Source organism: Coregonus clupeaformis, chromosome 33 (assembly GCF_020615455.1).
Source record: "Coregonus clupeaformis isolate EN_2021a chromosome 33, ASM2061545v1, whole genome shotgun sequence".
Classification (NCBI taxonomy): domain Eukaryota; kingdom Metazoa; phylum Chordata; class Actinopteri; order Salmoniformes; family Salmonidae; genus Coregonus; species Coregonus clupeaformis.
In genome coordinates this window covers 34,173,964-34,198,957 of record NC_059224.1, presented here as the reverse complement: position 1 = coordinate 34,198,957, position 24,994 = coordinate 34,173,964, and the positions used below count along the sequence as shown (strand labels likewise).

The window sequence follows — 24,994 nt, the reverse complement described above, 5'->3', positions numbered from 1 at the left end:
AATAACGTTGGGCTTTTCCAGCAAATTATTCTAGCTACCAAACAATGTTGCCCGTTCATAGCTAGCTAGCTACTTTGTAACAACCCAATGAGCATAATGTGTGTAGTGCTAGCAAAATTATTCTGAGACCATTACGGTACATTTGGCAACTGTTGTTTGTTGGCTAAAAAAGTAATCGACACATTCTGCGTTGTGCGTAGAACCACAAAAGCCAACTCGCGAGACTGGGTCGCTGGTGAGCAGCAAACACCATCTGATTGAGAGAGAGAGAGAACATGGAATAAACATGGCACACAATATAAGCTTTTTTGAAGGTAATGTGTGACTATTTTACCTAGCTAATTGTGAAGGCAAGACGGCAATGTTTGTTAGCGATCGCATTCCTAGGTAGTTCAATGAGACGTCAGATACAGAGCGCGTGCCTCATTTGGTTTCAATCATGTTCGGAGAGAGCTAGCAACTAGCTAGCGACCTAAAGTTAGCTATTCCGTGCAGAGCTAGCTAGCTACATTTATTCACATAACTTACATCTGTAGCTACATTGTTCACCGTGAATGGACATTTCAGAAACAAAACGACCTAATAGGCACGATTAAAATGAATTATCAGAGTCACGTTGCTTTACTGAACGCCGTCTATAGTTATGCTAGCTACTAAACTAGCTAGCAACTATTATTGGCGATGTCAGCTATCTAATTTGCCAGTGAATGCCTGACTAGCTTGCTATCTTAGTTAGCTAGCTAGAAGCTTTCAGACTACCTACAGGCTAAGCTAGCTTACTAGCTAGCCTCAAATGTCGTAGGAAATGGGACACGGTTTTACGGACATAAGTTTGCGCAGTATTTTACAGGAGTAATTGGTTTACATCAATTATAGCTTGCTGTGCCATGCGGTAAAGTTGTACTTGTGGACGTAGGTACTGAATGTACTGTAGATAATGGTCAAGATTGAACAGCCAGACAGCAAGGCCTAGCTAGCTAGCTAACGTTAGCTACCTATACATAATTGTTGACAGGCCTTCATGTCAGCTATACTTTTACATGTCCTTTTTGTCTTTCATAGGAAAATATTTTCAACAGTGGATCAACTTAACGTTATTTGTTGGCTAGCAATCAAGTTAGTTATAAACAATACATTATTTCTGCTTTTCAAGGTCTTAAAACTCAGAGCAGGGTTGACAGTTTCCATTTCAGACAGACAGCGCATAACAAAGTAGCTAGTCTGATGAAGGTATTAATGTAAATAGCCAGCAACCCAAGAAGGACAAAGCATACGCGTTATATAAGATGCATGCTCCTGCATTGTATAGATGCACACTTATATCAAAGTGCTAACTAGCTCAAAAACAAGAAGGGACCACTTCTGTAAGCACCATGCCAGTGTGGAATGTGGTGTCTCAAATTCAGTGTGTTGGGGGTGGGGGAGTTGAGACTATAGGTATAGCTAAAGTATATCATCTGCACATAACTCCTAACAAGACTAACACTTTTTATATATTTAGTTGTTAACACTCGTAGTCATGACCAATTAAGTAATAGGCCTAAGTTATTCATTGCCTGTGCCACAGACTGTGGAGCAAGGAAGTAGTTAATGAGGACAGTATGCAACCCAAAGGCATATTGATAAAGGCAACCCCTGGAATAACTTTGTTTATTCCTTCTTTCTATACTAAATTACTAGCTTTATAGACTACATCCTGTGAGAGGGGCCAGTACATTGAGACATTCATCTGACAGAACACTCACCATGGCAATCTTCTTCAATTATAAATAACTGTAAGTGCCTACAGTGGGTCAGCTAAGTGGGAAATATCTTGCTGTACCTAGCATAGACTGGTTTGGGCTGTCTTGTGGCAGTCCGTCTGGCAACAGTGCCCACAGTGTTGAGACAGGAACAAAGCTGCAGTGACTGTGTCAGTGAGCCATGGATTTGAACCACAGAGCCAGACTCAAAGCTCTCTTTCAACTGCTCTGCCTATTACTGACCAGCCTCATTGATTTAGCCTGCTGATGGTGTTATGAAGAAGGTGGGCTAATACATGTAGGGTGGAAGCCTTGTTTTCAAAACACTGTAAGGAAAGCCTACAGTGTTATGAAATCAAATCATAGCTAGTAGGGTGGAAAGGGAAGGAGCTCAGTGGTCAAGCCATGACCTAGTTATCTAGGCTACAGTTGGTGTACTAAGATCCTGTGTACATACATTTCTAACTAATGTTAGCCTATACACTTACAGCGACAGAGTTTTTGACAGTAAAATATAGTCCCTCTGGCTAACTGCCACATCCCTAGCTTCACTGCGTATCCTGCTGCCGTGCCACATAGTATTTATTGGAAAACATTTTAAGTGCCTCCTCGAAATGGTTTCCTACAGTGGTAAAATGTCTATCCTCATCCTCACACATTGATATGGAGAGGCCTACGATTATGTGATTGCACAAAGGACAGGGTGTCAACACCGAAAACAAAACACAGCTACTCAAAGCGTCATGCATATAACTTTTTGTGAAATACCGCCATCCCAAAACTGTTTTTGTAGTCTCTAAACCAGCTATTGTGATTGTCGTGAGATATTACGACTCCACCGTGTGTCTCATTTCCGAGCAGCATAGTGCTACGCCTCTAAGACTGTTACACATTTATGATGAGCGTCACCATCGGAAATGAGTTTTGTCGTTCACAGAGAGGGGGAGCAGCTCCTTGGCAAACACCTGCTCTGTTGTCAGCTGCCGATGTGTCTCCTCTGCTTACAGTTTTATCGCAGACGTGATTTAAGCTTTATTCATCAAAGAACATCAAAGGGGTATTCAGTTATTTCTTTGTTGACAACATTACTTTAGGTTGAGGCTAATTGACTTAATCTTAACATCAGATTCATTATCTAGTTAGGTTTTAGGATTACTCATGAATCAAAGTTCTCTTTGATGATTTGAATGATGCATATGGTGCTAATACAAGTAGTGTTGAAATGATTAGTGAAACTCCTGGAAGTACACATAATCATTTCAACTGATGCCCTCATTTGGTGTCGTATTACTGAACTCATGCAAGTTGTGGTTTATTATATTCAAGCTCTGGATAGATCAGAGGCCAGGCGAGATGGAGGGTACAAGCAGAACTGGAGCTTTTCTCTTTCTGATGGCAGTGAAGAGGAGAGGAGACATGAGTAAGCACTTCTCCTCTGGACCTCATTTCTGCACTCAGCATCTTTGCACTGCATCAATATATCACCCTGCCACCATCCATATCCACCAGACAGACAGACCCCATGATTCTGTCTGTTCTGTTTATTAGTATTCCCACCTGAGAGCCTGCCTGCCACCAGCTTAATATACAGACACACGGGCACACGCACTGTCCGCATGCAGAGTCTTTGTGTTGTAATAGAAGTGTGTAGACTGTAGAAGTGTTATACACTAGGGATACAAACTGACAGTGATGTTACTGTAAAACTACATGTATCACAGAATCATGCTGTTACATATTACATTATTTTTGTAATTCAATCATATATGTAATCCAATAACTGAAGGAAGTACCCAATATGTTTATCCAATAGTTTGGTCTATGTGGGCATTATCTAACCACCCCTTTCTCTTCTTTTTTCCTAAGCTGCACATCGGTGGTGACCACGAAGGAGATGGATGGACAGCAGCACTCCTCCCCAGAAGGGCAGAAGGTACTGTAGGCTACCTCCCTCACTAAGCAAAGCCCTATCTTGTCCCCCCTCCACAATACTCACATTTATGGCATTGTTGCTCGCAGCAGGCAACAGGCTTTCTGCTCTGTCCTGTTGGTACTCTCTGCCTTTGTCTCATCTCTCTCCCTTTATATATGTCCTTAACCTTTTCTGCCCATTTCCTTTCTTTCTTTGTCCATCACTTTCTGGCTCTCTTTCTCTCTCACTTTCTGCCAAATCTTGTATGGCAAAGCTATCCAGAGGTCTCCAGCTTTTTACCAACAAAATGTTTTGTGCTGCTGCTGGTGAAAAGTTAATGTTGTGACATTTGATGCTTACTGCACTGAGTTATTATACACAACATTTAATCTGATTAACTTCATTGTGAATGTGATACTATTTTAGGGTATTATTACTAAATCTTCAAACATGTTTCTCTTGTCTCAACTGAACAATGAACAAGAACATCAGCTCAGTGCTGTTTTTGCCATAACTCTACACGGTTGTATCCGTTTTTTATGCAGCATCACTCAGACATAATATTGTATGCTCTCAGCAGAAATGCCCTGCATCATATGTCATCAGATCCTCTTTGTTAATTCTCTTCTTTGTTGTCTCTCTCCACCAGTCCCCTGCTCTTAGGCACTTCTCTTCTGCGGATCCCCTGAAAACATACGAAAACAGGCCAAATACAAATAATCACATAAGGGCTCTAAACAAACCAGGAACTGGCAAGAGGCTAAGGTATGGCACAACATTTTTGCAAGTATCTCTCCTGTCCAAGTTGAAACGTTTTGATGACAATGGCAAATATTATAATGAACCAATGTTAAACTTGTGTTCAGTGAAACCCGGCTGATGTTGTTTCTCTGCTTCCCTCTCTAGTGAAATCCCATACGCGGAAGCAACGACGTCACCAATGCCGAACAGAACAGACTATTTAATCGTCAGCCCAACACCACCTCAAGGGGTCGTTCTACAGGGGAGACACTTTCAGCACACCCACCATGTTCCTGCTGCAATGAGGAAACCTGTCCAAAGGTATGAGCCCTCACTGAAGACACACTGTAGTCCTACTGCATAACATAGCATTGAAAGTGACTATGGTTTTGTATGTCAGAATGCTTGATTTCTCCAAGTTGCCAGGTAGGGCTGGATCTCTAGTCGATCGAAGAGAGAACATGTTACTCTCCCTTTATGTAGGGGTCTGATAAATTCCGTTTGGCTAATTGCCATCAAGTCGGAAGCAACCCATTTAATCATGGATCATCACAATTATTGTGTTAGACTTGATTGTATTGGTAGACAATACTTACTCTCTCCATTTCCCTTTCTTAAGCAACCTTGACTTAAAGGAAAGGTAAGCCATTGCACCCAGTGGATTGTGGCGCAACCCCTCGTAGTGATCTGAATGGTCTGATAACTTTGTCCTGTTCAAACTTTGCATTTCATATCATGTAGTCAAAGCAGTAGTGCCTGTGCCCATGTGTGTTTATACTTGTTAGCTAACTTAGTACCTTGCTCAGCCTGCATCCACCCACCTTTGGTCTGGATCTGTAGGGCACTGGCTGAAGTCTGTTTGTATGGAATATCCCATGTCATGTGTTTCATCATATCCTTACTCCATTGTGAAATAGCTTCATTAGCATTAACCCCTCCTACCCATCATATTGCATATTTTGCTAATCTCCAATGATCCACTGCTGATTTGAGTTGTTCACCTCATTATGACAAATTCACAAAAAAAGGCTTTATTTTCTATCTAGATATACAGTGGATTTGGAAAGTATTCGGACCTCTTGACTTTTTCCTTATTTTGTTACGTTACAGCATTATTCTAAAATTGATTAAATTGTTTTTTCCCCTCATCAATCTACATACAATACCCCATAATGACAAAGCGAAAACAGGTTTTTTGGAAATGTTGCTAATTTATAAAAAAAATAAAAAACATTTACGTCATTTAGCAGACGCTCTTATCCAGAGCGACTTACAAATTGGTGCATTCACCTTATAGCCAGTGGGATAACCACTTTACACATTTTTTTTTTTAAACCTTATTTACATACGTATTCAGACCCTTTGCTATGAGACTTGAAATTGAGCTCAGGTGCATCCTGTTTCCATTGATCATCCTTGAGTTTCTACAACTTGATTGGAGTCCACCTGTGGTAAATTCAATTGATTGGACATGATTTGGAAAGGCACACACCTGTCTAAAGTACCAGTCAAAAGTTTGGACACACTTAGTCATTCAAGGGTTTTTCTTTATTTTTGCTATTTTCTACATTGTAGAATAATAGTGAAGACATCCAAACTATGAAATAACACATATGGAATCATGTAGTAACCAAAAAAGTGTTAAAGAAATCAAAATATATTTTAGATTCTTCAAAGTAGCCACCCTTTGCCTTGATGACAGCTTTGCACACACTTGGCATATAAGGTCCCACAGTTGACAGTGCATGTCAGAGCAAAAACCAAGCCATGAGGTCGAAGGAATTGTCCGTAGAGCTCCGAGACAGGATTGTGTCGAGGAAGAGATCTGGGGAAGGGTACCAAAACATTTCTGCAGCATTCTTAAATGGAAGAAGTTCAGAACCACCAAGATTCTTCCTAGAGCTGGCTGCCCGGCCAAACTGAGCAATCGGGGGAGAAGGACCTTGGTCAAGGAGGTGACCAAGAACCCGGAGGTCACTCTGACAGAGCTCCTGAGTTCCTCTGTGGAGATGGGAGAACCTTCCAGAAGGACAACCATCTCTGCAGCACTCCACCAATCAGGCCTTTATGGTAGAGTGGCCAGACTGAAGCCAATCCTCAGTAAAAGGCACATGACAGCCCGCTTAGAGTTTGCCAAAAGGCACCTAAAGGACTCTGACCATGAGAAACAAGATTCTCTGGTCTGATGAACTCTTTGGCCGGAATGCCAAACGTCACGTCTGGAGGAAACCTAGCACCATCCCTACGGTAAAGCATGGTGGTGGCAGCATCATGCTATGGGGATGTTTTTCAGCGGCAGGGACTGGGAGACCAGTCAGGATCGAGGGAAAGCTGAACGGAGCAAAGGACAGAGATCGTTGATGAAAACCTGCCCCAGAACGCTCAGGACCTCAGATTGGGGCGATGGTTCACCTTCCAACAGGACAACGATCCTAAGCACACAGCCAAGACAACGCAGGAGTGGCTTCGGGACAAGTCTCTGAATGTCCTTGAGTGGCCCAGCCAGAGCACGGACTTGAACCCAATCAAACATCTCTGGGGAGACCTGAAAATAGCTGTGCAGCGACGATACCCATCCACCCTGACAGAGCTTGAGAGAATCTGCAGAGAAGAATTGGAGAAACTCCCCAAATACAGGTGTGCCAAGCTTGTAGCGTCATACCCAAGAAGACTCAAGGCTGTAATCGCTGCCAAAGGTGCTTCAACAAAGTACTGAGTAAAGGGTCTGAAATACTTATGTAAATGTGATATTTCAGTTTTTTATTTGTAATATATTAGCAAAAATTTATAAAAACCTGTTTTTGCTTTGTCATTATGGGGTATTGTATGTAGATTGATGAAGGGGGAAAAATCTATTTAATCCATTTTAGAATAAGGCTGTAATTTAACAAAATGTGGAGAAGGGGTCTGAATACTTTCCGAATGCACTGTATGTCTGTGCTTCTGACCAAACTGTGGCATTTGTCCCTCAGAAAAGAGTACAGCGCCACGCAGCAGCAGATCCAACCAGTAGAAGTAGAGAGCATCATTCTCACCTGTCCAGAGAGCCCAGGTAAGACAAGACACTCTGCCCTTACATTCACTGTACTTCAGGGTTTCCGGTGTCGGACATTTGACTGGCAGCATTTCAATTTACCGGACATTTGAGAAATGTACCGGACCCATATGCGTTGGGTGCGTAACCTGATTAGGGCGTCCACCCACCGTTCGACCGAATGACAGAAATCACATTTAGATTATGGTAAATAATCTTAACAGAACATGCAAATCGAGGATGCAATGACTTGTCCTTACCGTGCACTTGGAAGATGTTAGAATAACTGTTCACATTTACTTTTCCTCAGTCAACAAGACAAGTAACGAACAGCAAAATCACTAGCCTATGCATATGCGGCATGTGAATTTCAAGTTTGGAGAAGCAAATTTCACCATAAAAATGCACTTTTATAATAAATCATTCCAGGCATCATCGCATTTACAGACTTATGTAAGATAGCCTACTATTCGTAATTTTTAGTAGATTGGATAGTCATAATTTAGGCTAATAATATAACTCGATCACTGTTCGCAAAAAAGACTGTTCAATGCATGGCTGAGCGTGTATAGTGTGGAGGCCTGGGCTATAGGCTATGTCAGATACTATATCAGATACTTCTCGTCTTTCTTTGCATGGGAATGCAATTCTACTACACTTTATATGACTGGAGACATTAGCAGAATCTTGTTTAATATAGCAAATTACAGGGTAGCCTACTCTAATACTGACAATCAATACAAAATGTATAGGCCATATAATAGGCCTATGAGAAGGGGAGACACAAATAGAATATGACATCCATCAAAACTGGAGGAAATTATTGTCCAAAAACAAACTTTAATAGTGGCACTGACCCAACAATGATGGAGTGAATATGTGCAGTGTGCACTAACCAGGGATATGGCCGATGCGCTCCGCTGGTGTCAATAAGATAGGCTGTAGGCCTACTGTTGTTCGCTCAACTAAAAGACAGATTAGTATTTTTATTGACTTTTCTTTACAGCAATAGCCATTTGCTTTCCAAACTATGTTTTCCCGTGATTTAATTTAGAAATATTGTGATATGCCTGGCTGGGCATTTACTTTTCACTGACAGTCGCAACTCAACAATCATCTATATGGTATTTGCAGTGCACGCTGCCAAAATTGCGCGGGCTGCCTTTCCTTCCGACTGTAGGTAATGCGATTTAAAACAATCCACAACGTATTATTTTTTTCAGGCTAGCTGAAGCTGATGATCCTCTGTGGCCAAATCATGCTTTAGTAGCCTATTTTGAATGATTGTATTTATTTATGTATAGACAGGAGTAGGCTAATTAGGCTATATCATTTTGTCAATTTAATTCAGTTTACTTAAGGAAAGCTTAGCTTCCCCTAGCCTTGTGGACGCGCCACATAGGAGTCTATGCCAATCTACTATCCCCCATTGTAGAAAAGTTTACCTATTCTATTGGTCAGCTTGTCGAGAAAGAAATAGCCCCAAACAGTCTGTGGGACGATGGATCCCAAATTCATACAACCAGTAGGCCTAGGCTACATTAACAAACAAAAAAGTTGAAGCAATGAATCTGTTGCACCAGATCAGAACATTTAGCTTAAAATGTTGATCAACTATTATTTCTTAACTTTATTAGCGCAGCAATGCATACAAGGCAGTAGGCTACGCGCGAATGTGCATTCGGCTACCGGACAATGGAAGAAAGTTTAAAAACAATAGAACATGAGAGAAATAGGCTACTGGTTTCAATGGCATATGGAAGTCTGTATAAAATAATTGCTTCCACGGATATGGTCAGATTTTGCCTAGGCTTCTTTGAAGCAAGATAAAACATGCCTCATGTAGTAAAATGTTCAGGTTTCAAACAGTTAAGTAGCTACACTGAACAAAAATAGATGCAACATGCAACAATTGCAAAGATTTTACTGAGTTACAGTTCATATAAGGAAATCAGTCTATTGAAATTAATTAATTAAGGCCGTAATGTATTAAATTAAAAACTGAAATATAACATTTACATAAGTATTCAGTACTTTGTTGAAGCACCTTTAGCAGCGATTACAGCCTTCGAGTCTTCTTGAGTATTACGCTACAAGCTTGGCACACCTGTATTTGGGGAGTTTCTCCCATTCTTCTCTGCAGGCCCTCTCAAGCTCTGTCAGGTTTGATGGAGAGTGTCGGAGCACAGCTATTTTCAGGTCTCTCCAGAGATGTTAGATCGGGTTCAAGTCCGGGCTCAGGCTGGGCCACTCAAGGACAATTCAGATGCTTGTCCCGAAGCCAATCCTGCGTTGTCTTGGCTGTGTGCTTAGGGTCGTTGTCCTGTTGGAAGGTGAACCTTTGCCCCAGTCTGAGGTTTTCATCAAGGATCTCTCTGTACTTTGCTCCGTTCATGTTTCCCTAGATCCTGACTAGTCTCCCAGTCACTGCCTCTGAAAAATATCTCCACAGCATGATGCTGCCACCACCATGCTTCACCGTAGGAATGGTGCGAGGTTTCCTCCAGACGTGACGCTTGGTGTTCAGGCCAAAGAGTCCTTTAGGTGACTTTTGGCGAACTCCAAGCGGGCTGTCGTGCATTTTACTGAGGAGTGGCTTCTGTCTGCCAAGTCTACCATAAAGGTCTAATTGGTGGAGTGCTGCAGAGATGGTTGTCCTACTGGAAGGTTTTCCCATCTCTAGAGCTCTGTCAGAGTGACCATCGGGTTATTGGTCACCTCCGTTACCAAGGCCCTTCTCCCCGACTGCTCAGTTTGGCCTGGCGGCTTGGGACCTTCAATGCTGCAGACATTTTTAGAACACCTACTCATTTACATTTTAGTAATTTAGCAGATGCTCTTATCCAGAGCGACTTACAGGAGCAATTAGGGTTAAGTGCCTTGCTCAAGGGCACATCAACAGATTTTTCACCTAGTCTGCTCAGGGATTAGAACCAGCGACCTTTCGGTTACTGCCACAACGCTCTTAACCACTAAGCTACCTGCCACCCCAATCATGTAGTAACCCAAAAAAGCATTCCAGGTGAAGCTGGTTGAGAGAATGCCAAGAGTGTGCAAAGCTGTTATCAAGGCAAAGGGTGGCTACTTTGAAGAATCTCAAATATAAAATATATTTTGATTTGTTTAACACTTTTTTGGTTACTACATGATTCCATATGTGTTATTTCATAGTTTTGGATGTCTTCACTATTATTCTACAATGTAGAAAATAGTAAAAAATAAAGACAAACCCTTGAATGAGTAGGTGTTCTAAAAATGTTAACCGGTAGTGTATATGTTTTCAAAATGCGAACTGCCTACAGCTCATTGCAAAGTGTTGTGTGATGCGCTGATGAAGCCTGCCTTCCATTGCCTATGCATTTGAATGGCGAATGGGAAGCGTGCTTCAATTACCAGTTGAGAAAAAAAAATAGTAGCTCTATTTAATCGTGGCCCAAAAACTATTTTTAATACATGATTGCATTTACAACTGTTGCACAATGATTGGGCTTATGAAAGCGCTGTCTGACAGATTTTCTGCTTAAGGCTCTGTATCTGTATGCTGTGTGTATGATAAGATACATAACGAATATACACACACACACAAATGTAATTCCACAAAATTATGCAAATTATCCCATAGACCGATAAGCATGACCGATCAAATTTATTTACATCAACTGGCATTTCCATTAATGAATAGGCTAAAAATCATTATTTCGCAAAGGGGTGTTGTTGTTCTTTCCTGGACAAGTTTATCAGCTTTTCTATTTTTTTAACAGCCAAAAGCCGGCTATTACCGACTAACGGAAACCCTGCTGTACTTGTATATCCTTATACAGTGGGGGGAAAAAAGTATTTAGTCAGCCACCAATCGTGCAAGTTCTCCCACTTAAAAAGATGAGAGAGGCCTGTAATTTTCATCATGGGTACACGTCAACTATGACAGACAAAATGTGAGAAAAAAATCCAGAAAATCACATTGTAGGATTTTTAATGAATTTATTTGCAAATTATGGTGGAAAATAAGTATTTGGTCAATAACAAAAGTTTCTCAATACTTTGTTATATACCCTTTGTTGGCAATGACACAGGTCAAACGTTTTCTGTAAGTCTTCACACGGTTTTCACACACTGTTGCTGGTATTTTGGCCCATTCGTCCATGCAGATCTCCTCTAGAGCAGTGATGTTTTGGGGCTGTCGCTGGGCAACACGGACTTTCAACTCCCTCCAAAGATGTTCTATGGGGTTGAGATCTGGAGACTGGTTAGGCCACTCCAGGACCTTGAAATGCTTCTTACGAAGCCACTCCTTCGTTGCCCGGGCGGTGTGTTAGGGATCGTTGTCATGCTGAAAGACCCAGCCACGTTTCATCCTCAATGCCCTTGCTGATGGAAGGAGGTTTTCACTCAAAATCTCACAATACATGGCCCCATTCATTCTTTCCTTTACACGGATCAGTCGTCCTGGTCCCTTGGCAGAAAAACAGCCCCAAAGCATGATGTTTCCACCCCCATGCTTCACAGTAGGTATGGTGTTCTTTGGATGCAACTCAGCATTCTTTGTCCTCCAAACACGACGAGTTGAGTTTTTACCAAAAAGTTCTATTTTGGTTTCATCTGACCATATGACATTCTCCCAATCCTCTTCTGGATCATCCAAATGCACTCTAGCAAACTTCAGACGGGCCTGGACATGTACTGGCTTAAGCAGGGGTACACGTCTCGCACTGCAGGATTTGAGTCCCTGGCGGCGTAGTGTCTTACTGATGGTAGGCTTTGTTACTTTGGTCCCAGCTCTCTGCAGGTCATTCACTAGGTCCCCCCGTGTGGTTCTGGGATTTTTGCTCACCGTTCTTGTGATCATTTTGACCCCACGGGGTGAGATCTTGCGTGGAGCCCCAGATCGAGGGAGATTATCAGTGGTCTTGTATGTCTTCCATTTCCTAATAATTGCTCCCACAGTTGATTTCTTCAAACCAAGCTGCTTACCTATTGCAGATTCAGTCTTCCCAGCCTGGTGCAGGTCTACAATTTTGTTTCTGGTGTCCTTTGACAGCTCTTTGGTCTTGGCCATAGTGGAGTTTGGAGTGTGACTGTTTGAGGTTGTGGACAGGTGTCTTTTATACTGATAACAAGTTCAAACAGGTGCCATTAATACAGGTAACGAGTGGAGGACAGAGGAGCCTCTTAAAGAAGTTGTTACAGGTCTGTAAGAGCCAGAAATCTTTCTTGTTTGTAGGTGACCAAATACTTATTTTCCACCATAATTTGCAAATAAATTCATTCAAAATCCTACCATGTGATTTTCTGGAATTTTTCTCTCAATTTGTCTGTCATAGTTGACGTGTACCTATGATGAAAATTACAGGCCTCTCTCATCTTTTTAAGTGGGAGAACTTGCACAATTGGTGGCTGACTAAATACTTTTTTCCCCCACTGTATATAATAGCAGGGCCTAAAGTGGCCGCTTACATCATGATTTTCTCTACAAATCTTTGTGATAAAAATGTGAAAAGCATGTCAAGCAGTCAAGTTTCTATGTGAGGATTGCCAGAACAATCTGAGGTACCCAAACCATACTGGCATCGAATCACCCAGCATGATTTTATATGTGGAAGCAGTGTACTACTAAGATGGCGTGGGTAATGCTGCTCTCGGGTTGTGATGTGGGGCTGGGACGGTAAGCAATGGAGGGAATAGTAGACAATGTCTGCAGTCTCAATCCGAGGCAGTGAAAGTGGTTTTATAGGTGGACACAGTGTACTGTACTAAGATGGCGTGGGTAATGCTGCTCTCGGGTTGTGATATGGGGCTGGGGTAAATGCTAGTATCAGGATGTAATGTGGGACTTGGTGGTATAGGGAATAGTGGAAGGTGTCTGGATGTGGCTGTGCAGCCTCAGTCTCTGGCAGTGAAGGCTGTGGTGTCTGCGGGGCAGCAGATCTGGGCTGAGCCTCCAGCCTGTGTCTGTCAGAGTGGGATTGCAGCAGGCCTCGCAGATTACTCCGCCCTCGAAGCTCCTCTGAGAGGACGGAGTGCGAGAGCGAGAGAGTTCCTGGCTGTCACAAATGAGCATGGGGAGGAAAGCAACACACACAGACAGACAGGCCAATAAAGCACACTGTGGCATGATGATGATCACATGTGGTGCAGCAAGGTGACCTTGGAACACTGCACCCGTGTGAAACTTTTCCCCAGGGCCAATTTTTCCACTCTGGCTATTTTTTGTTTGTGTTGAAGATAAGGCTGGTTCTCAACCAGTTGTTACTGCATACGGTATATGACAGATGCGTCATTTTTCCTTTCCGTCTTGTCTTTTGTTTCCTTTTTAGCCAACGACAACTTGAACATCAAACGGCGTGTCCAGCAGCACAGTCGGAGACCCTCGCTGGAGGGCTGTTGTAGCTTTCCCTCGCAGGTTCAGACAGAGGAGGTAAGAGCAGTAGCCTATACACTTACTTTGTCATCTGGGCCCATATTAATAAAGCGTCTCGGGAGTAGGAGTGCTGATCTAGGATCATTTTTTCTTTTATATCTTAATGTTTTTGTTAATATGGACTGGGGGGGGGGGCTGATCCTAGGTCAGCACTCCTATTCTGAGACGTTTATGTATACGCCAGGCCCTGAAGGTCAAAAAGGACCTGTGCCTGCTTAGTAAGTGCATGTCTCTGGGGACATCTAGAGTTGACTGTTCAGTGTTTATCATGCAGCCTTTTCTATATGAGAGGACTCTGACCCTGCTGGACTGGAGTGCCAGCTACTCCCCTCTGGGCCTTTCTCTCAGGCCTTGCTAGTCAATTATCAAACCATCCAGCCTGCTCCTTCCTGTCTGAATCATACCTTTAGTGTTGGGCCTAGAACCAGAGATGAATAAATAACTGACTAGAAAGAAGCATGTTGTTTATCATTTCCACTTCAGCTGGCCATTTCAACCAAAAAGAGCAGAATGGTTTTATGATGATACCGCTGACAGATAGTGTTGAGAAGAAAATATAAATATTTTAATGGAAATGTACCTGCTGCTGAAATTAAATTGTCTCTCTTTTCCCAGACCCTCCATCCAAACCTAGTGTGCGGGAAGTGTAGCAAATCCAGTGACAACAGCACCATGTGTGAACACTGTGGGAACCCCTTGGCGTCGGAGGCCCCCCACCTCCACCACCCCCCTGCAGCCCAGCCTTCGTCCCCCACGCCCAGACCCCCCATCCGACCCCACCCCCATACCCACCAGCACCCATCCCCAGGAGCAAACAGTCTACAGCTGAGGAAGAACAGCTTCTACGGTTCGTCCTCGTCCATGAGGGCGCCGCCGCTGCGCGTGGACACGGTGATGAACCCGCCCATCCCGGTACGCATTACCACCCGGGCCGGCCTGCTACTGCCACACAACGGGAGACCCGTGGTGGCGGGGCTGGTGGGGAGCTGCTGCGCCGGGAAAGTCGCCGCCAACAAAGGCAGGAGGACGGCGGCCGCCAAGCAACACAAGATCAACGACCCCAGTAAGTCCACTGACCCATCCCGGCCTGCTAAGTACTCACTCCTCACATCTCTACAGTGGTTAGTCTCAGGGTTTACTGCAGGGCTTTGCATTGTGTGAGGTAGTGCAGAAAGTATTCATTTCAACTGGCAGTACAGAATGTTCTTGCTAATAAACCACACACCTCAAAACCACTAGCACCTGTCTGTACATCTTACCTCTCTCACACAAGGTCACATCTGTTTGCAAACAAAGGCCACTTTTCAAAATATAAATCTCCTCTTCTTGAAATAATACATTCAACTATGGTGGCGTGAGTGACTCATTCTCAGTCATGAAATGATGTCTAATGTGTGCGTTCCAGTCGTGCTGTCCAGTGACGATGAGGAGGATGAAGCAGACAACGGCAGCACTGGTAGCGTCAACAGGCTGGACAGCGTCTCCCCGCTGCCCGCTGACTCTGCCCACTCCTCGCCAGCGCCCTCCGGAGGCAGGGTAGAGGCGGCAGTGAAGAGTAGCGCAGGAGGGGAGCAGGAGGAGATCACCTCCGACTTCTTCTCCGACGTCGACAGCAGAATTTCACTACCCAAAAGGAACCGCGTGAAAGATCAGGTATGTGCTGCTTCTTTTAAATACACTTAGTGTACAAAACATTAAGGACACCTGCTCTTTCCATGACATAGACTGACCAGGTGAAACCAGGTGAAGGCTATGATCCCTTGTTGTCACTTGTTAAAACCACTTCAATCAGTGTAGATGAAGGGGAGGAGACAGGTTGAAAAAGGATTTCTAAGCCTTGAGACATGGATTGTGTATGTGTGCCATTCAGAGGGTAAATGGGCAAGACAAAATATTTAAGTGCGTTTGAACGGGTATGGTAGTAGGTGCCAGGCACACCGGTTTGTTTCAAGAACTGCAACCTGCTGGGTTTTTCACGCTCAACAGTTTCCGGTGTGTATCAAGAATAGTCCACCACCCAAAGAAAGGTCATCCAGCCAACTTGACACAACTGTGGGAATCATTGGAGTCAACATGTGCCAGCATCCCTGTGGAAAGCTTTCGACACCTTGAAGAGTCCATGCCCCGACGAATTAAGGCTGTTCTTAGTGCGGAGAGGGGGGGGTGCAACTCAATATTATATATATCAAAGGTGTTCCTAATGTTTGGTATACTCGGTGTACAGTGCATTTGGAAAGTATTCAGACCCCTTGACTTTTTCCACATTTTGTTACGTTACAGATCAATTTTTTTCCTCATCAATCTACACACAATACCCAAGAATGACAGCAAAAACAGGCTTTTATCAATTTTAGCAAAATGTTTAAAAAATAACTTTAGAAAATTACGTATTTACATAAGACCCTTTGCTATGAGACTCAAATTTGAGGTCAGGTGCATCCTGTTTCAATTGATCATCCTTGATGTTTCTACATCTTGATTGGAGTCGACCTGTGGTAAATTAAATTGATTGGACATGATTTGGAAAGGCACACACCTGTCTATATAAGGTCCCACAGTTGACAGTGCATGTCAGAGCAGAAACCATGCATTGATGGTCCTCAATAACACAGTGGCCTCTATCATTCTTAAATGGAAGAAGTTTGGAACCACCAAGACTCTTCCTAGAGCTGGCCTCCTGGCCAAACTGAGCAATCGGGGGAGAAGGGCCTTAGTCAGGGAGGTGACCAAGAACCCGATGGTCACTCTGACAGAGCTCCAGAGTTCCACTGTGGAGATGTGATAACCTCCCAGAAGGACAACCATCTCTGCAGCTCTCTGTCAATCAGGCCATTATGGTAGACTGGCCGGACGGAAGCCACTCCTTAGTAAAAGGCACATGACAGCCCGCTTGGAGTTTGCCAAAAGGCACCTAAAGGACTTTCACATGAGAAACAAGATTATCTGGTCTGGTTGAAACCAAGATTGAACTCTTTGGCCTGAATGCCAAGCGTCATGTCTGGAGGAAACCTGGCACCATCCCTACTGTGAAGCATGGTGGTGGCAGCATCATGCTGTGGGGATGTTTTTCAGCGGCAGGGCCTGGGAGACTAGTTAGGATCGAGGGAAAGATGAACAGAGCAAAGTACAGAGATCCTTGATGAAAACCTGCTCCAGAGCGCTCTGGACTTCAGATTTGGGCGAAGGTTCACCTTCCAACAGGACAACGACCCTAAGCACACAGCCAAGACAACGCAGGAGTGACATCGGGACAAGTCTCTGAATGTCCTTGAGTGGCCCAGCCAGAGCCCGGACTTGAACCCGATCGAACATCTCTGGAGAGACCTGAAAATAGCTGTGCAGCGACGCTCCCCATCCAACCTGACAGAGCTTGAGAGGATCTGCAGAGAAGAATGGGAGAAACTCCCCAAATACAGGTGTGCCAAGCTTGTAACTTCATACCCAAGAAGACTCGAGGCTGTAATCGCTGCCAAAGGTGCTTCAACAAGGTACTGAGTAAAGGGTGTGAATACTTGTGTTATTGTGAATTTTTATTTATTTTTATTTTATTTTTGCTAAAAAAATCTAAAAACCTGTTTTTGCTTTGTCATTATGGGGTATTGTGTGTAGATTGATGAGGAGAGAAAATGATTTAATCAATTTTAGAATAAGGCTGTAACGTAGCAAAATGTGGAAAAAGTCAAGGGGTCTGAATACTTTCCGAATGCACAGTATATGTGCTGCAAGCGGCGTCAGTGTATAGGATGGCACTTGTGTGGATACGTAATGAAATGTTGTTGATTTTTCTGCAGTTCTCACAAATGTAAGCCACATTTTGTACACAGACCTGGCTATAGTGAGCCAGTCTTATAGTGAGCTGTTTTGGCACATTTCAGTCTGGATATATTGACTCCTGTCAAAATGTCCTTGAGAACTCAATGTTCCTGATCTGCTCTCTCAAGGTAACTTTGTGGGTTGTTTTGCTTGGCAGCAAATTATGTTACTGGGTATTTCTTTATTCACCAAGAGAGTTGTTTTTGGCAGCCATTGGGAGTGGGAGTAACAATTTTAAGTCTCCTAATTTACTTTTTTGCTTGTTCAGGATCGTTTTCCTTTGAGAAACATACCACTCCTGACATTTATCTTTCAAACTAATTAGGCAGCTGAATCTAAATGACCAGTTGAGGAAGAATCCAATGTTGTTGGCAAGGCAAGTACTGATTTAGAGGAATTAATGATATGAAGCAGCAGATTTCAAGGCTGACCGTGTGTTTTCAGTTTGGAAACCAAATACCTGACGACTCTACACCCAGGAAAAAACAGAAGAGCTCTCCCTACAAGTTAGACAGCATCATCCTGGACTGTAGGAGCGTGAGAGTAGGGACTCTTCGCAGGATGGTGACCAAACCTGTCATTGTAAGTACTCTGCTCCTATACTCTGTTCTCTCTCTGTACAGACACTCAGTCTGGCTTATCTAAAATATTTCCAAAAACAATAGCCTATAGCAATATGGTCAAAGCTGCAATTATTTATACTAATTGTCATACTGACAACTGTATCATTCAACCATCTTTGTCTTTCAGTTTACGGTCGATTACATTCAACTTGAAACTGAAGGTGAGCGACATAAGAACATCAAGTGTCTTAAGCATTTTTTCCTCTGCTCTCCAATGAAAAAATATTGTCTGCATTATACACACACTCTAGTACAGGATGAAGGGTGGCAAAATGCCAATACATTTCCCCAAATTCCCAAGTTTTCTAGAAATCGTGGGTGGAGGATTCTCAATTTCCTGCTTATTCCCTCATGTTTCAGGGAATCATCCAACCGGGATTTCTGGACAACCTGGGAATTGTGGAAACGTTACTGGAATTGATCAAACCTAACAGTATGTTATAGTGCTTTGTATCCCAGGTCCTGAAGTGGATAGTCTGGAGAAGGTGCGTCTGCATGCGTCGGGGCTGATCAGCTGTGAGTGGTGCAGCGTGAGGAAGCTGCCTGTACTCTTCTTCCAGACCACCCCCGAGGAATGTCTGCGGCTCCGCACCCAGCTCAAGATGACCCGCGACAAGGGAGGCCTGTGGTACGACTGTGCTGGCAACGGTGAGGACTGCAGACATTTTACATACAGATGGCAATCGAAAAGTGAAGCACCCTTGCCAGAATATGTTTGTTGTTTACAAAACTTGTCAACGTTGACTGTGTTTGAAGAAGCCTTTCTATGACATATCATTTTTTGCTAAATAAAGCAAGTCTGTGACCTCACGGTCAACAAAATGTCAAATCTTATTGCTCTCCCTACTCACCTTAGACTCTGACGAAAAGTACATTGTGCTGATCTTTGAGAACGGGCTGTCGATGCACGAGCAGATGATTCTAGAGGAGATTCTACAGGAGATCGGCCGAGCCAACAACCTCAACGAGTTCCCCACCAAACTGCCGTTTGATGAGGCTAACATCAGATTGGTCAACTACAACAAAGCAACAAAAGAAAAGGTGGGCTTTCTCTACATGGAAGATTAGCATCTTGGAGCCTTTTGAGACTAGCTAACAAAATATGTGTTGCTGGTGTTGCCTTTCTTCTGCAAGTTTTCAACAAACTGTCTCTTTTAAACAAACCTTTGACCAAGATATTTTGGTTTCATCACTTTCTTGTAGGTAATTCATAATGGCAGTAAAGCCAACAACACACCGGCACCAACAGTGCAGACTCGCATGGCCACACGGCAGCAGACCAGCACGTTCTTCGATGATGAAGACGATGACATGGCCGAGCACCAACCCACCTTCACTGGACCAATCGTAAAGTATGAGGGTTATCTATCTCCTACTCCTGGGTCATGTTCATTAGGCACCAAACGGAAGAAAATGGACTGAAACAGGAAGGGGCTATCTGAACTTGTCCAATAAGAAACCGTTTCGGTGTGCCCTAATGAATACAACCCTGTCCTCTTAAGTATCATTTTAAAGTTTTTGTTCCTAATGATAATCATTGGATGGTTGTGTTGTAGGTTGATGGTGTACCCCCCTCCTCCAGCCAAAGGGGGCATATCGGTCACTAACGAAGACCTCCACTGCCTTAACGATGGAGAATTCCTAAACGACGTCATCATAGACTTTTATTTAAAGTTGGTGGCATTTGCTTTCCATTGTATATTTTCCATTGTTTTTCAAGTCATATTCTAGGTTTGATATTCTAGAAACACAAAATGCTTGCTTTTGTAGTATACTGGGAATTTTGCCGACCTTACAAGGATAGTGGATTAACTGTCTTTCTATGTGTGCATCTTCCCTTAGATATTTAGTTTTGGAGAAGTTGAAAAAAGAAGACGCACAAAGGAGTCACGTGTTCAGCTCCTTCTTTTACAAGAGGCTCAACCAAAGAGAGAGGAGAAACGTCCCAGACACAACTAACCTAACGTGAGTCTCCTCTGCCCGGAGAGGCCCAACAGCCCCCAGATCTATTTGGGCTGTTTTGTCAACTCATTTGATCATTATCACACCTAACATTGTTTGAATTGTCAAGACAGCACAAACTGATGTGGGACCAGGCAAGGGCAACACATTTCAGACAGAATTCAGTAATGCAGCTAAAACCATGTCTCTTGTTTGCTGGTTGTCAGGATCCAGAAGAGGAAGCACAATCGGGTAAAGACGTGGAGCCGCCATGTAGATCTGTTCCAGAAGGACTTCATCTTTGTTCCCATTAACGAGTCGTGAGTGCTGCTAAATACCCCTGGCTGCATCCCAAATTACACCCTATTCCCTATGTAGTGCACTATATTTGACCAGAGCCTGACTATATAGGGAAGGGAAAGGGGATACCTAGTCAGTTGCACAACTGAATGCATTCAACCGAAACGGATCAGAGAGGTGCGGGGGGGCTGCCTTAATTGACGTCCACGTCATCGGTGACCAGGGAGCAGTTGTTGTGGGGGTTAACTGCCTTGCTCAAGGGCAGAACGGCAGATTTTTCGGTTATTGTCCCAACGCTTTAACCTCTAGGCTACCTGCCGTTTGGGATGTGAATGTCTACATGGAAATTAATTTAACGTTTTCTTGTCTCAAGTGCAATGGTAAAGGTGAACAGACTGATACAAAATAATAGACAAAGATGGTAGACCTAACTGTCTCTCTTAACCAAACCCATTGCTGTATGTGTTTCAGAGCCCACTGGTACTTGGCAGTGATCTGCTTCCCAGGCCTTCAGGGCCCACAGTTGGTGCCCAACCCACTCTACCAGGCCCCGGAGCCAGCACCAGGGCCAACACAGGCAGCTCCCCAGGACAGCCCACCTGACCACTGCCGGCCCCTGTCTCCAGAGCCAGACCACTGTGAGCCTCTGTCCCCACACAGAGAGGAACCCGTGGCCCCCTCAGAGAAGCTGTCCCTCAGTGCCACCGAGGCCTCCTCTGGGGGACACTCCCACAGCGAGCAGCCAAAGGGGATGTCAACCTGTCCCAATGGGGGCCAAGAGCCTCCCAAGACCTTTGGAGCCAGGGTGAATGGACAGGTCAACGCCCAGCCACAGTACACAGGTAAGCCACAGGCAGACGTCACAACTTGCAAGTGGCATTTCATTGCACTTTGTACACTAAGTTGTATCCTGTGCATATGGCAAATAAACTTTGATTGCGATTTCTTGGAAGCTGTGTGGAAACTGATGGAAGATGAGTCTGTGATATCACTGGCCTTTTAATCATGTTTTGCAGATGGCTTGCACAGAATCAGTGTGTGTTATGGATCAGCTGGCGGCAATAGTGATGACACCCATACCTTTTCTGATGATCAAAGCTCCTGCCAGGTAACGGTGGAATGTGCTACTCTGTTTGGAGACATTTCCCAGGAAGTTAAATTAATGTTATTTGTCACTTTGTTGTTCCTTTTGTTTAGGATGAGTGCAGTGAGGATGGTGTACTTGCTGAGGACCCGGTTACCCCTGAGAGCTCGGAGTGTACCTCCAAACCCACCATCTGTAAACAGTGAGTAGGAGAGGAAGTTCTACTTGTGCCAGTAGATGGCGATATTGCTCTCCTGACACCTTTGTGGCTAGTGTGATTTGAGGTGATTGTCCATTCAGATTTACCTCAGAATCACAATGTTTTAGGTATTTGCTGAGTGATTTGCTTGTTTTCTCAGGCCTTGCATTCTCATCATGGACTCGTTACGTGGCCCTGCCAGATCGTCAGTAGTTAAAACATTACGAGAGTAAGTCAATATTTTCATTTTGTACTTTATCTGAGTGTTACATGCATTGATTGCGCGCCAAAGCAAACCTTCCCAAGCCATTTATATTTTGTTTTTTGTGTGTGTGATTTGCATGTGTGTAACTGCAGGTACCTGGAGGTGGAGTGGGAGGTGAGGAAAGGAAGTCAGAGGAGTTTTGGGAAGGACCAGATGAAAGGCTCCAACCCGCGTGTGCCTCAACAAGATAACTTCAGCGACTGTGGAGTCTACGTCCTGCAGTATGTGGAGAGCTTCTTCGAGGTGAGAGCATAGGCTGAAGGCGACGCGGCTCTGTTCAAAAGTAGTGCACTATATAGGGAATAGGGTGGGATTTAGGATGCGCAAGGCCAGAAGTACAACCAGTGCAGTGTATACTATAACAGATACCTGGGGCCATGTAATGGGATGAGGTCCATTTTAATTTTCTATTGGTTGTATTTTTAGATTGCCAATGTTTACCGAATTGATTCACTGTAACAACTACTGATAGCAGACTGCTAACCAGAAGTGAATCCCAAATACGAATACCAGCTACTGTTGTTAATCAATAAAGCAATCGCACCAAACCAGGGCGTTATAGACTATTGATTTTGAAGCTCATTTTCTACCTTACAACACTCCAAAAATAGATAGGCCATTGCTTAGGAGTGAATCCATAATAATGACGTTTTTCCGCCCTCCACTCAGAATCCGATTGCCAGCTTTCATCTCCCCGTGAACCTGGCGGAATGGTTCCTGCAGCAACGGATGAAGACGAAACGCGAGGAGATCAAGGAGCTCATTCGAAAGATCCAATCCCAACAGAAGAAGGAGGCAGGCCAGGGCTCAGCCAAAGGCTCTCCTGGAGAACAGGAGGTGGGAGGAGAGGATACAGATGAAGGTGTAGAGATAGAGATTCAGAACCTGCCCGTCAGCCCCTGAGGTGCACTGTCTGGTCCAAAACTGCTACCTACCTACTCTCTTTTACTTTGACATGGTAGTCCTATCTATCGGGTGGGGCTCTCGCTGCCTGGCCAAGCCTGGAGGTCGGTCCATCTGCCTGCCTGCCCCGGCCTGATTGTATGCTGCTGGATTACCCCCCCTTCCTTCCATTATTTCGTAACTGTCCTATTCCTTCCATTTACAACAAAACAAAACATTTTACATTTCTATTGAATAAAACATGTACATATGCTGGACGTTTTTGCTGCCTTTGAGATTCTGTTTTTGATGCCGCGCTACACATGGAAGATCATCATCCATATCTGTTTTCTTCATAGGTGTTCTTTTTTCAGGTGCAGAATATACTGTTCTGCTCTTGCATCATATATTTTATGCATCTGACTGAGTTGTGTTATTAGCCATTTATAGCCATACCGGTCTGGAAAAAAGTATCATTTTCTAAATCCCAGTCCCTCTCACGAATTGCTTAGCCAGTGCTTGTTAAAGGCCCAGTGCAGTCAGAAACATGATTTCCTGTGTTTTATATATATTTCCACACTAGGAGGTTGGAATAATACTGTGAAATTGTGAAAACTATGATAATAAGCCTGTTTTGGTGGGATGGAGACGTCACAGCTAGTTTTCTGTTTTTCCCTCCCCAACTCAGACCACTCCCAGACAGTCCTAGCTAAATTCTTGCTTGAGAAATTGCTCTTTGCTAATAAGCTATTTTTGTTTCTTTTTGACAATTTGAATTTAAAACAATCACAGTAAGGTACTTAATTGTTACCCAGATTTGATATTGAGATAAAAACGGCTGCATTGAACCTTTAAGTCTCTATGTGAGTGGATGGATCTTGAGCATTAAACACAGAGAAGCAAGAGCACATAATTTGCCTTAGTTTTTATAACATACTGTTTGTCAGTGTTCTTCCCTCAGTTTTCCTCTGCGTAAAACATTCTGAGTTGGGTGCACCTTTCTCTAGTGAAAGATTAGGGACACTGTTACTGTAATAGAATTCATGGAATTCCATGATGTCATCCCATATTCAATATCTCTATTGTAGAAGTGCATTTGTGGCTGGTTTCATCATCTGGTCGCTTGGGGTCGATGGGATGAAGTGGGTCTTCTAGAGCTGCCTGTCCTCTATTGTTTGAACACATGACTGCTGTTATCTATCATTATCTAGGGATGATTGGGCCTTGTCATTAATACAGCGATATACAGGTAGTAGGTGTTCGCACAATGGACTACTGCAGGGTTGATCTTCCTATGCTCAAAATATTTTATTTAATATTTCCCTAGCTCAAAGAAAGCTTACTGTACAGGTAACTGCCAAAATAAAGGAAACACCAACATAGTGTCTTAATAGGGCGTTGGGCCACCACGAGCTGCCAGAATGGCTTCAATGCGACTTGGCATAGATTCTACAAGTGTCTGGAACTGAGGGATGCGACACCATTCTTCCAAGAGAAATTCCATAATTTGGTGTTTTGTTGATGGTGGTGGTGGTGGAAACCGCTGTCTCAGGGGCCACTCCAGAATCTCCCATAAGTGTTCAATTTGGTTGAGATCTGAGCCCAGTTTTTGAAAGGTACCTATCTGGATTTTGGCTATCGGATAGTATTCGATTAATAGAACGAGTCCCCATTCAAGTCAATGGTTTGTCCATTTTATTTATTATATTTCTATGTATTTAATCCTATCCAAAAGGTGAAATCCAGATAACTTTTGAAAAACTGGGCCCTGATAACAGACACACACCCTTTAAACCCCCTATGCTCCTTTGAGACCCCTCTTTCAAAGTCAATGAGCGCTCTTCTAGCCATGGTAGCCAAAATTAATGGGCAACTTGCCATTTTTATACATGACCCTAAGCATGTTTTAATTGCATAATGAACTGTGGAAGCACTTGCTTTCAATATACTTTGTATCCCTCGTTCACTCAAGTGTTTCCTTTATTTTGGCAGTTACCCGCATATTCATAGGCTTTAATTATTGTCTTTAAAAATAATTGT

The 24,994-nt window shown here is 43.6% G+C and overlaps 1 protein-coding gene across 4 annotated transcripts; it reads left to right on the top strand.

The window, feature by feature from the left end:
• The first annotated feature begins 47 nt into the window (after positions 1–47).
• On the top strand, positions 48–23,130 carry LOC121549045 (sentrin-specific protease 6-like). Of its 4 annotated transcripts, none has more exons than XM_045210259.1 (24): positions 48–314; positions 3,069–3,162; positions 3,609–3,675; positions 4,304–4,419; positions 4,561–4,716; positions 5,015–5,035; positions 7,368–7,447; positions 13,744–13,844; positions 14,463–14,910; positions 15,253–15,500; positions 18,105–18,242; positions 18,411–18,444; positions 18,743–18,931; positions 19,140–19,324; positions 19,487–19,635; positions 19,840–19,956; positions 20,126–20,248; positions 20,452–20,544; positions 20,996–21,366; positions 21,541–21,632; positions 21,722–21,810; positions 21,968–22,036; positions 22,165–22,315; positions 22,742–23,130. In XM_045210259.1, the coding sequence occupies exons 1-24, from the start codon at positions 287–289 to the stop codon at positions 22,973–22,975; spliced, it is 3,393 nt and encodes a 1,130-aa protein (XP_045066194.1). In that variant the 5' UTR covers positions 48–286; the 3' UTR covers positions 22,976–23,130. The 4 variants fall into 4 exon arrangements, with proteins under 4 accessions (XP_045066194.1, XP_045066193.1, XP_045066195.1 ...); XM_045210258.1 differs by having other exon boundaries at positions 49–314; positions 18,728–18,931; XM_045210260.1 differs by lacking the exon at positions 5,015–5,035 and having other exon boundaries at positions 54–314; positions 18,728–18,931.
• Positions 23,131–24,994: the final 1,864 nt, after the last annotated feature.

Excerpts from the sequence above, each read along its gene's own strand:
- LOC121549045 (XM_045210258.1), top strand. The coding sequence starts at position 287 with ATGGCACACAATATAAGCTTTTTTGAAG. Across the intron at positions 5,036-7,367 it reads AACCTTGACTTAAAGGAAAG|AAAAGAGTACAGCGCCACGC; the intron begins GTAAGCCATTGC and ends TTTGTCCCTCAG. Across the intron at positions 7,448-13,743 it reads CACCTGTCCAGAGAGCCCAG|CCAACGACAACTTGAACATC; the intron begins GTAAGACAAGAC and ends TTTCCTTTTTAG.